This window comes from Pelobates fuscus, chromosome 9 (genome assembly GCF_036172605.1).
Source record: "Pelobates fuscus isolate aPelFus1 chromosome 9, aPelFus1.pri, whole genome shotgun sequence".
Taxonomy (NCBI): Eukaryota; Metazoa; Chordata; class Amphibia; order Anura; family Pelobatidae; genus Pelobates; species Pelobates fuscus.
The window spans coordinates 166,451,223-166,462,851 of NC_086325.1; the positions used below are offsets into that span (position 1 = coordinate 166,451,223).

General features: G+C 41.9%; 2 protein-coding genes across 2 annotated transcripts; one reads left to right on the plus strand and one right to left on the minus strand.

The window, feature by feature from the left end:
- Positions 1-942: 942 nt before the first annotated feature.
- On the minus strand, positions 943-2,174 carry RNF183 (ring finger protein 183). The gene has a single exon (XM_063431769.1). It carries the CDS (start codon positions 2,149-2,151, stop codon positions 1,597-1,599), a length of 555 nt encoding a protein of 184 aa, XP_063287839.1. The 5' UTR covers positions 2,152-2,174; the 3' UTR covers positions 943-1,596.
- Positions 2,175-10,487: 8,313 nt separating this feature from the next.
- Positions 10,488-11,629, plus strand: LOC134572667 (uncharacterized). The gene has a single exon (XM_063431770.1). It carries the CDS (start codon positions 10,800-10,802, stop codon positions 11,424-11,426), a length of 627 nt encoding a protein of 208 aa, XP_063287840.1. The 5' UTR covers positions 10,488-10,799; the 3' UTR covers positions 11,427-11,629.

Sequence of the window (11,629 nt, forward strand, 5' to 3'; positions counted from 1 at the left end):
ATACAAAGCACACATCAGAAAATAGTGTATTTTATAATAAAAAAAAAAAAAATCACAGCTTTAAACGAAATCTATGGCAATGCAAAGAATTTAAATTGTGTTCTTATGAAATATTCTGACATTTCTGCAACAAATGAACACTGCATTGATGGATCTAAAATGTCGGTTTGACTCAGTTTGGGATTGCTGCAACAGACTTCGATGTCTGTATGTGTTCCCCATTTATATATCCATTAGTGGAATGTGTTCTGTAATAATCTCGTCATTTGGCAATCACGTACATCGTTAAATGGTAATCGGAGAGAAAAGACCCAAAGCCCATCAAGTTCATTTTATAAATCTCGCTTTCTGCTGCTGACACAAAACGAGGTGAAACAACTAAATTGAAGCAATTTCTGATAGTGCCAACAAAAAGTGAAAACAAATCCCCTTAAATCCATGGCTATTGCTCATTGGATCAAGACGCTGTTTGCCGTATATCCTTGAATATTCTGTTTTTCTCAGAATACACTCAGACCTTTTTCATTACATACAGAATCTGACCCTACAGCCGCTTTAAGCATAGAATTCTGCATTGTTATTCTTACTGTAAGGCACATGTTCCATCGCTGTTGGTGAATTGTACATTCCTATATGTGATATGCAGACCATGCATTGGGAATCCCAGTGAGACTATAATTGACAGAATGCTCCGCCGAACAGTCTTTACTCTTTAGTGCCCAATATGGGCTTATTTTATTTTTGTTTTCACAGTTTTTTTTTTTATATCAAAGCAGCATTGAAAGATATGGCATTAATATAACAATAATCCGTCCACACAGCCAACATTCAGAGCTCACAGAATACGGCACTTTGTATGAAGTGACCGACTCCTCTTATTAAAAATAGTCATCATTAATATTACTTAAAAGGCTGTATTGTGAAATTTTCACCTGGCCACCTCATGTTATAACTTGTAACACAAGCTAATCCATCCCTTTGTGAGTTTGTAATTAAGTTGTCGGTGTGTTTTGACAGTTGACAAGTAGTCCGTTTTTCATTGCCTTTCACCAACTATCTCCAAGTATTAGTCATTGCAGGAGACTCTACCTAAGATCTTCTCCTTATCTTGTACCTGTGGACAGAAAACCTTTTAAAATGTTCTATCATTAGGGGCTAAACCAGAAACACATTCTCGGTGTCCCATGGACACCGTGACAAGTTTCTTCCATAAACAGTGTGATGTTAAATGAGGTTGAGAACAGACACAAACCCGTCACATTATCAACCAGTGCCCCAACTTGAGTCCTTCATTTCCTCCCAAGAGATCTCTTCTGGGCTTAACGGTGACTGCGACCAGTTCCCGACATCCACCTATATCGGTTTATATACTCTGTGCTTGTACAGATTCTACTTCTTCCGCCATGATGGGAAGATTGTGCAAGTTAACCCATCTATGTTTGGAGGGTGCACCAGTATTCCATAAAGAGAGTTCTAGATTTTAAAAAATAGTTATATAGTTTGGCATTCTGGTGTAATTTGATTGGTTATTTTGTAGTAGATGTTTGTATTTAGTGGTTATGGTTGCAGCCGTTATTAAAGCCGCTCGATTATATTTCACCCTGGGCCCCAAAGGAACTTACGAGTCCAGAAAATTGAAAAAATGAGCAGCAGACTGACCACAAGCATCGTCGTCATCAGATACAAAAATATGCGAAACTGTGGGTTGTGTAAGCATTGGCGATACGTGCCCTCGCTAGGTATGGTGGGAAGGGGTGTTTGGACCTGGGTTTGCTCGGTACCAGCTGAAGAGTCCGATTCCACCCCTACATTGAGTGTGTAAACAGAGGGTGGACGCACAAAAAGGCTCCGCCTTATGGGGTCCTGGGCCCAAGAAAGTCGCCCTGGCAATGGGAGCTTCATTTGCCGTAGAATCTGTGTGTTGGTGGGAAGGTCGGTAATCAGCTGGTTGATGCCCAGAGTGGTGGTGTGTCGGCACAGTGGGCAGTGGAGCTGGTTCCTGACTTGGCCAGCAGTGCTCAGGTGTGCCAGGCACTCCATGCAGAAAGAATGGTGGCACTCCAACAATTTGGGCGTGCGAAACGTATTGTTGTAAGGATTCCAGCACACGGGGCAGTCATACTCTGCATCCACTTTTGATCTGTCGGCCATTTTTCTCCTCTAGAACCGTGCGCTGTAAGACACATCACAGTAACGGTTAAATTATAGAAATAACCATTTTTAACCATTGGAATGCTATCTAGTTTTACTCCTGCGATTATGATTTTTGCCATAAAATGTGCAGTTTGTCAGTTCTAAGCAATTCACCGTTTAGTGAAAGAACCGGATTATGTGTCTAGAATGGTAGATGGATTTTATTTGCCCAAGCACAATAATTACCATTTTAAAGCCTAGCGTTTCATTCGCCTTACCCATCATTAAAATGCCGGAACTCTTGTGATGCGATGGGCTTTGAGGAACCTTGGAAAGTGCACCGCCCCACACTGGTATTTGCACAAGTTGTGAATTGCGTTGTATCTTTAATACAATAATCGAACAAAGGAGGTTTTTATCCAGAGCAATTATTGGGCAAAGTTCTAAAAGTGGGTGTTATTTGGGCTAAAGTTAGCAGGTGAGCTCACACTTCATGGCTCTGGAGCACTAAAAGCCACATTTGTTTAAAAATGCAGAATTCTTCAACATTCTCAATAAAATGATTTTGAATAAAAAAAATTTTTTTTAAAAAGCACAATTTTGCTTTGTATGTTTTTTCTAGATGTATTAGTTCATGGAGCCTGCCGAGGCATAAGGGGAGTTTGAGTCCTTTACTATATATGTGACCCGGTATAATTTTGTTTTAAGGTTAGGTTTCCTTTCGCCTCTGCCCATTAACCCCCAGTGTTTATTATATTGTTAGCATTTTAAGGTCAATGGACGAGATCTTTACAACAACATGAATATGCACATTTCTTTACTGAGCACAATTTATCCGAACTCGTGCTTTACATGGTGCAATAAACGTCAGAAAATCTGGGTCAAAGGTCACATTTGTCGTATCAGTAAAATATGTTCCACGTCCAATGTGGGGTTAATACGGAGTGTGTCGTTTATATAATACTCTGAATTCATGCTGTGATTTGGTGACACAATGTGATTTGTAGAAGCCGTTACAGTTTAGGGTTGGACACAACAGGGTAAAGAAGGGGCTTCGGTCAATATACTGTATATGGAAGGGGCTTCGGTCAATATACTGTATATGGAAGGGGCTTCGGTCAATATACTGTATATGGAAGGGGCTTCGGTCAATATACTGTATATGGAAGGGGCTTCGGTCAATATACTGTATATGGAAGGGGCTTCGGTCAATATACTGTATATGGAAGGGGCTTCGGTCAATATACTGTATATGGAAGGGGCCGTAAAATGTACCCTTGGCTGAAACCCTTATCTTTTTGCCACCTACAACGCCTCTGGTCCAAGTGGTGAAATCTTTGGCTTTTCCCCTTCCCACTGGAGAATTCGGTGCTTGTAGTGTTAAAAGTAGAGGGGCAGAGAGGTCGGCGATAGACCCAGCGTTGAGTGTCAGCTCAGAGACCGAACCTGGCGTCAGGCTTAATGGGACATTTTATAACCATAGAAAACAATCCATTGTTTTCCGGAATAGTAAAAAAGAGCGATAGTCAAATAGTTTTAAATTCGGGGTGTGCTTGTGGGGGTCATTCAATTAATCGGAAATGGTGAGAAATTGGACACATTCACACTCTCAAACAGTTTGGCAAAATAATGTCGGGGTTTTATTTTTTTTTTACTAAAACTGTAACTTTTACGCCCAAATAACAGAATTTAAACATTTCTCTTTATTTATATTCAGATCCCCCCAAAGACGTTCTTGTGAGTTAGAATTTTTTCACACTAATTGGCGCCTTGTACTTCGTGTACAGAATCTGACGGAATTCTTGAAATATATATATATATATTTTCTGTCGATTTCTATGATTATTCTATAAGGTGTCACTTACCTGCTCCTGGAGTAAGGCCGGACGGTCTGTTTCGGTGGTGAAAATCAAGCCATAAAATTAGGGTATCAGGAGGACAAGACAAAGCCAGCACGTTTGACAGGAGTTGAGACTGCAGGACCGGCAACTGAAAGACTTGTCAAACACAGGAGGGAAGAAAGGAATGACTCAGTGATAGGAGAGGGGACAAAGCGGTGACAAATTGCAAATTCCTTCCAAACAGGGGACAAGAATAGAGACCCCTGAATCAGCCCGTGGACTGACTGCCGTCTCTAATCCTGTCTCCCAACAGTGCACGTTCTACCTGCAGCAGGTGAGCAGGTGTAAGAGGAGGGGGAGGGGGATGGGGATGGGGAGGGCGGAGGAGAACCTCTGTGCAGAACTTTCACTCTCCCAGCTGAATTTCCAAGCGGGGACACATTGTATAATGTGAATGTCAGAAACTGTCATTATTTACCTTTAGAAAAAGGGGGATTTGGGGGAATAGATGAGAAAACTGCAAAATGAGTCAAAAATAGTCAGGTTAGAAAAAACAAAAACCCTGATAAGCTCAACTATTCAGTCCAAACCCAACATTTGGTAAGTGGGCACCCCAATACATCTTCTGATACCTTGTGTCCATACTGGTTTGCATGTGGTCATTCGCCCATTGGGAGAATACGATCAGGATTATAATCCTATGTTTTATCTTCTCATTGTGTCTCTGTATTTATTTAGTAAATAAGCAAGACAAGATCAGGGATTTCTGGCTGCTGTTTTTAGCTGTAAATATTTCAAACAGTACACCCCGTTTTAGTACACCCCTTCTCTAACACGCTTGGAAACTGAAAATGGACTTTTTTTATAGGGAAAATCTCCAATATATCAGGAATCACTGAGATTGATTGATATATTTTTTTTTTTTTACAAATGATGGATTGATTTAATTTGTTTGAATCCGCATCAGAAAAGATTCACATCTTGTAAAGAAATCTGTTCAGATGGCTTAGCTACAGAAGTCACCATTAATATAAATAAGCGATTTTTGTAGATAAATCATTTAAAAAGTTATTCTAACAGAATGGGATCATTTCTGGTTTAAATTAATGAAATCAAGACTCTATCAGAGAATGCATCAGGTCAAAAAGTACGCGGGCACTTCTGACAACTTTAACCAGATTTTCTGTAAAATATCTTGAAATTTGCTACAAGCTATTAATTTCCCATTTTACTAAATATGATTAAATGATTGTATTGATGAAATTACCAAATTTTCCAGTATCCCAGAGCATATTCTGAATAGAACACGTTTTAGGTACTTAAAAAAAAAACACTCCAATGGAAGAATTTCTTTAAAATTTACTATAACAATTTAGTAGATATACCCTAATTCATTTTTCATTGGGGATATAAAAAAAACTGCTTGTAAAAGCTGTAAGCCTTTGTAAGCCTTCCCCCTCTAACTCCGCCCAGACTTTCTGTGGCTGTCCAATCACAGACTTCCCAATGCAGCTCAATGAGAAGTCTTTGCAAGGCAGGTGCTCTGAGCAGTTGCTGCCTCTTGGGTTTAGCTTCACTGAGCTAAACAAACCAGGAAGTAACAGGACTGGTTGTCTGATTGACCGCAAGGAGGGTGTAAAAGCTTAATTTATAAAAGTGTCAATTTCTATTGCAATCTGAAGTTTTTGTAAAATTAAAAAAAAAAGGGCACCCTCTTCAAATAAAGAGCACTTCCAGGAGCTAAACAGCTTTAGGAGTGGAGTGCCCCTTTAAGAGTTAATGACATGGAGGTTCTGGAAGGATCTTGAAGTAAGTGGGGATCGATACGGAGAAGGAACAATCGTCAGAGTATAAAAAGGAACTGAATGCAGAACATCCGGTTCTTAATGTGTTTGCGTGTAAAATCTTGATACATAATTAAATATTTGTTATGTCAATAAAAACAGAGAGCGTTGGCTAATTTATCCCGAGTCGGGGGACTGAGCTATCTAATAATACTACCATGAAGGAAAGCAACCAATGGAGTTTGCTGGTCATTAGAAACGTTCTGCGATTTATACATTGACAAGACCAACCGTACTTATTGTAATAATGTAACAATACACACAGAGCTGTCAGCACCCCCTACTGGCCAACTAATGAACTGCATCCAGCTGGCACTTCTACCCAGGATTTGAACATTCTGTATACTTATCTGTATATTTAATAAATATGTTTTTCTGAAGTCTTAAAAATAAAATTAAATGTAAAAATCCACAGCTCTTTATTCTGTAACTTGGTATCTCCATCTTAGCTCCCTGTCAATCATTGTTATAAGCTCCGCCCTTTACACCTGGCAGTCAGTATAGAGAGAGCCACCTCCATCTTAGCTCACTGTCAATCATTGTTATAAGCTCCGCCCTTTACACCTGGCAGTCAGTATAGAGAGAGCCACCTCCATCTTAGCTCCCTGTCAATCATTGTTATAAGCTCCGCCCTTCACACCTGGCAGTCAGTATAGAGAGAGCCGCCTCCATCTTAGCTCCCTGTCAATCATTGTTATAAGCTCCGCCCTTTACACCTGGCAGTCAGTATAGAGAGAGCCGCCTCCATCTTAGCTCCCTGTCAATCATTGTTATAAGCTCCGCCCTTTACACCTGGCAGTCAGCATAGAGAGAGCCACCTCCATCTTAGCTCCCTGTCAATGATTGTTATAAGCTCCGCCCTTTACACCTGGCAGTCAGTATAGAGAGAGCCACCTCCATCTTAGCTCCCTGTCAATCATTGTTATAAGCTCCGTCCTTTACACCTGGCAGTCAGTATAGAGAGACCCACCTCCATCTTAGCTCCCTGTCAATCATTGTTATAAGCTCCGCCCTTTACACCTGGCAGTCAGTATAGAGAGACCCACCTCCATCTTAGCTCCCTGTCAGTCATTGTTATAAGCCCCGCCCTTTACACCTGGCAGTCAGTATAGAGAGAGCCACCTCCCTCTTAGCTCCCTGTCAATCATTGTTATAAGCTCCGCCCTTTACACCTGGCAGTCAGTATAGAGAGAGTCACCTCCATCTTAGCTCCCTGTCAGTCATTGTTATAAGCTCCGCCCTTTACACCTGGCAGTCAGTATAGAGAGAGCCGCCTCCATCTTAGCTCCCTGTCAATCATTGTTATAAGCTCCACCCTTTACACCTGGCAGTCAGTATAGAGAGAGCCGCCTCCATCTTAGCTCCCTGTCAGTCATTGTTATAAGCTCCGCCCTTTACACCTGGCAGTCAGTATAGAGAGAGCCGCCTCCATCTTAGCTCCCTGTCAGTCATTGTTATAAGCCCCGCCCTTTACACCCGGCAGTCAGTATAGAGAGAGCCGCCTCCATCTTAGCTCCCTGTCAATCATTGTTATAAGCTCCGCCCTTTACACCTGGCAGTCAGTATAGAGACAGCCACCTCCATCTTAGCTCCCTGCCAATCATTGTTATAAGCTCCACCCTTTACACCTGGCAGTCAGTATAGAGAGAGTCACCTCCATCTTAGCTCTCTGTCAATCATTGTTATAACCTCCGCCCATTACACCTGGCAGTCAGTATAGAGAGAGCCACCTCCATCTTAGCTCCCTGCCAATCATTGTTATAAGCTCCGCCCTTTACACCTGGCAGTCAGTATAGAGAGAGTCACCTCCATCTTAGCTCTCTGTCAATCATTGTTATAAGCTCCGCCCATTACACCTGGCAGTCAGTATAGAGAGAGCCACCTCCATCTTAGCTTCCTGTCAATCATTGTTATAAGCTCCACCCTTTACACCTGGCAGTCAGTATAGAGACAGCCACCTCCATCTTAGCTCCCTGTCAATCATTGTTATAAGCTCCACCCTTTACACCTGGCAGTCCGTATAGAGAGAGCCACCTCCATCTTAGCTCTCTGTCAATCATTGTTATAAGCTCCGCCCATTACACCTGGCAGTCAGTATAGAGAGAGCCACCTCCATCTTAGCTCCCTGTCAATCATTGTTATAAGCTCCGCCCTTTACACCTGGCAGTCAGTATAGAGACAGCCACCTCCATCTTAGCTCCCTGTCAATCATTGTTATAAGCCCAGCTCCTTTACACCTGGCAGTCAGTATAGAGAGAGCCACCTCTATCTTAGCTCCCTGTCAATCATTGTTATAAGCTCCGCCCTTTACACCTGGCAGTCAGTATAGAGGGAGCCACCTCCATCTTAGCTCCCTGTCAATCATTGTTATAAGCTCCGCCCATTACACCTGGCAGTCAGTATAGAGAGAGCCACCTCCATCTTAGCTTCCTGTCAATCATTGTTATAAGCTCCACCCTTTACACCTGGCAGTCAGTATAGAGACAGCCACCTCCATCTTAGCTCCCTGTCAATCATTGTTATAAGCTCCACCCTTTACACCTGGCAGTCCGTATAGAGAGAGCCACCTCCATCTTAGCTCTCTGTCAATCATTGTTATAAGCTCCGCCCATTACACCTGGCAGTCAGTATAGAGAGAGCCACCTCCATCTTAGCTCCCTGTCAATCATTGTTATAAGCTCCGCCCTTTACACCTGGCAGTCAGTATAGAGACAGCCACCTCCATCTTAGCTCCCTGTCAATCATTGTTATAAGCCCAGCTCCTTTACACCTGGCAGTCAGTATAGAGAGAGCCACCTCTATCTTAGCTCCCTGTCAATCATTGTTATAAGCTCCGCCCTTTACACCTGGCAGTCAGTATAGAGAGAGCCACCTCCATCTTAGCTCCCTGTCAATCATTGTTATAAGCTCCGCCCTTTACACCTGGCAGTCAGTATAGAGAGAGCTTACAGAGAGGAGGAGAAATGAAACAATGTTACTATTTCTCCTTATTACCATTGTGTGCCCTGGCTGTGCCTCATCTGAACTGGAATATAAATATTTAATATCATTTAAAAGATAATTGAACCCAGCAGAAAACTGTTAATTCAATTATGTATAATTCAATGGTGTAAATTCCAGATAGGTTTACAGACACATAGACACCCTCTGAACATTACAAATGGGCTACATTCGTTTTATTGCTACGGAGCTCTGTTATATACTCTCACACTGCACATTACTGGGAGTTTTATTGCTGTGGAGCTCTGTGATACACTCACACACTGCACATTACTGTGAGTTTTATTGCTGTGGAGCTCTTTGATACACTCACACACTGCACATTACTGTGAGTTTTATTGCTGTGGAGCTCTGTGATACATTAATACACACTGCACATTACTGGGAGTTTTATTACTGTGGAGCTCTGTTATACACTCTCACACTGCACATTACTGTGAGTTTTATTGCTGTGGAGCTCTGTGATGCATTCATACACACTGCACATTACTGTGAGTTTTAGTGCTGTAGAGCTCTGTAAAAGAGATTGGTATAGTTTGAAAGGGGCGGCCATGTCGAGGTTGGGTCCTGTCAGCTCCTATATACAGACTAGTTATTTCCACACAGGAATTTCCCTAACAAATCGCAAAACTGTGTACGAACCATTACCGCACTCAGTGTCTCCTGACAACAAAACTCCAACTGTCTGTGAAATGCATCCCACAATGCTGAGTCAGCATTTAGAGTAGCTGAGCATCATGGGAAATGTAGTTTACAAGCACTTGGGAGGCCAGACAACACATCACACGGGGCTTATTTACTAAATACCGAATTGTAGGAAACTGACAAACAAATCGCCAAATGTAACTTCAATATCTCTGCCAAAGTCACAGCTCGTTTATTTTTACTCTGACATTTATAATTTGGTATTGAAGTCCCTGTTTAATAAATAAACCACATTATATAAGAAAAAATAATTAAAACGTTTATTTTCTAAAGCCCCCCCCCCCCCCCTCCCACTCCCCCTACCCCCCAGTGATAGGTGTGTTAGGGTTTTGTTAAATAGTTAGCATGACAAACGTTGTGTGTAAGTATTACCCTCCGGACAAGTATGCACACATTTATACAATGCATGAAAGAATTCAGAGAAAGTCTGTCCCTCACAGGCATACTGAAAATGATTTCTCTTCAACTAAAGTTTCATATGTGCAGTCTTGACAAGACTTCAGGTGAAATGAAACACTTAGATCAAAGGTTTCGACTAAAAAATCAAACAAAACCTAACATGAAAAGTATATCTGCCAATAAGATACACCTGTTTTAATACAATTGGTTGTTTTTTTTAAAGCGTTATCCTCTTTTTAATAATGAGGATATAATATGCTCTGGTATTAAACGTGTGTTGTTAGTTCCTTGCTGTCCTATTGTTCCAGGCATTGTGAGTTGCCATTGGGGACTGTGTGAAGATGTAATTATCAGTTAGTAATGTGATCCGGTGTCACAGTACGAGCAGTAAGTAAATATAGTTACTAAGCAAAGTGTGAACACAGAGCGGACGAGCAGGTAATGAAATCCTGAATCCTTGTGAAACACACGTCTCGCTCAGGACTCACTCCGCAGCATGAAATAGAAGACTTTACCAGGCATTCCCATTTTGTGGGTAGCCCCGGGGCTACATGCGTTCTTTTGATTTTCATGATGAACATGCCAGTCCCTTAGGACATTTTCCAAAGTTTTCCCCAAATTTCTGCTGTTGATGGAAGGATGCCTCCAATGAGCAAACCTGCCGATATCTCATGGTATAATTCAAGTTGGCTTCAGAATTTTTACTTCTTCGTCTGGTAGAAAAAAAGCTACAATAATTTGAGTTTTTATTAAAAAAAAATTATACTGATTGGAAGCTGGAATGAGGGTTTAACGCACCTACTCCCTGGTTGGACATTCATTTCTTCTGATTTTGACAAGTTCTGCTTTGTACAGGGTTGCCCACATTTACCCCACAATGGTCAAGGAAGGCCTTGCCAATCTGGTTGGGAATCGGGATGATATGGAGCAAGAGTTTAATATTCCAGAGTGCCCAATATGTTTTTCTACCTATGACAATGTTTTCAAGACCCCTCTACTGCTGCCTTGTTCTCACACCTTCTGTATGGAATGTCTATCCAAGCTTTGTGTCTTCCAGAAGGAACTAGAGAGCTTCTGCTGTCCCATGTGCCGGGCTGCTGTCACCATCCCAATAGGGAGTATCCCGAAGCTGCCCCCCAATATGGAAGTGGTGTCACAGTTCCCACCATGGATGGGTCAACTCCAAGAAGTCTGGATGGAAGGATCCAAGCTCTGCTGGAAGAAGGGGTACGGTGAAGGCTATGTCGCAACTAGCCAGAACACAGTGTCTCAGTACCCACCGGAGCCTGAGGACAATGTCATCGTCACCATTTATCTATTGGGAGTTGGGCCAGCAACACCCCATTTTTCCCAGACCAGGAATCTGGTCATGATACCTCGTCAACCTCGCTACCATCGGTTTAATATCATGGTTCGGAATTACGGCTGCATCCTTTGGATCTTCATCACTTGCATGGTCATACTCTTCCTTACGGTCTTCTTCCCCACATACCTGCATCTATAAAACCTCCTTAAACGACCATGCAGGGCCATGTTTGCTGTGGGTTCTCACCCTGCACTGATCACTGATCACATGATTTATAATTTACTTCAAATTCAGAGAATATCGTTTCACTGTTTTAATCCAGATTGTTTGTGTTTGCATTTTACTTTTTCTATAACTTGGATAAATTGTATTTATTTGACACATAAAATTATTGATTTGGA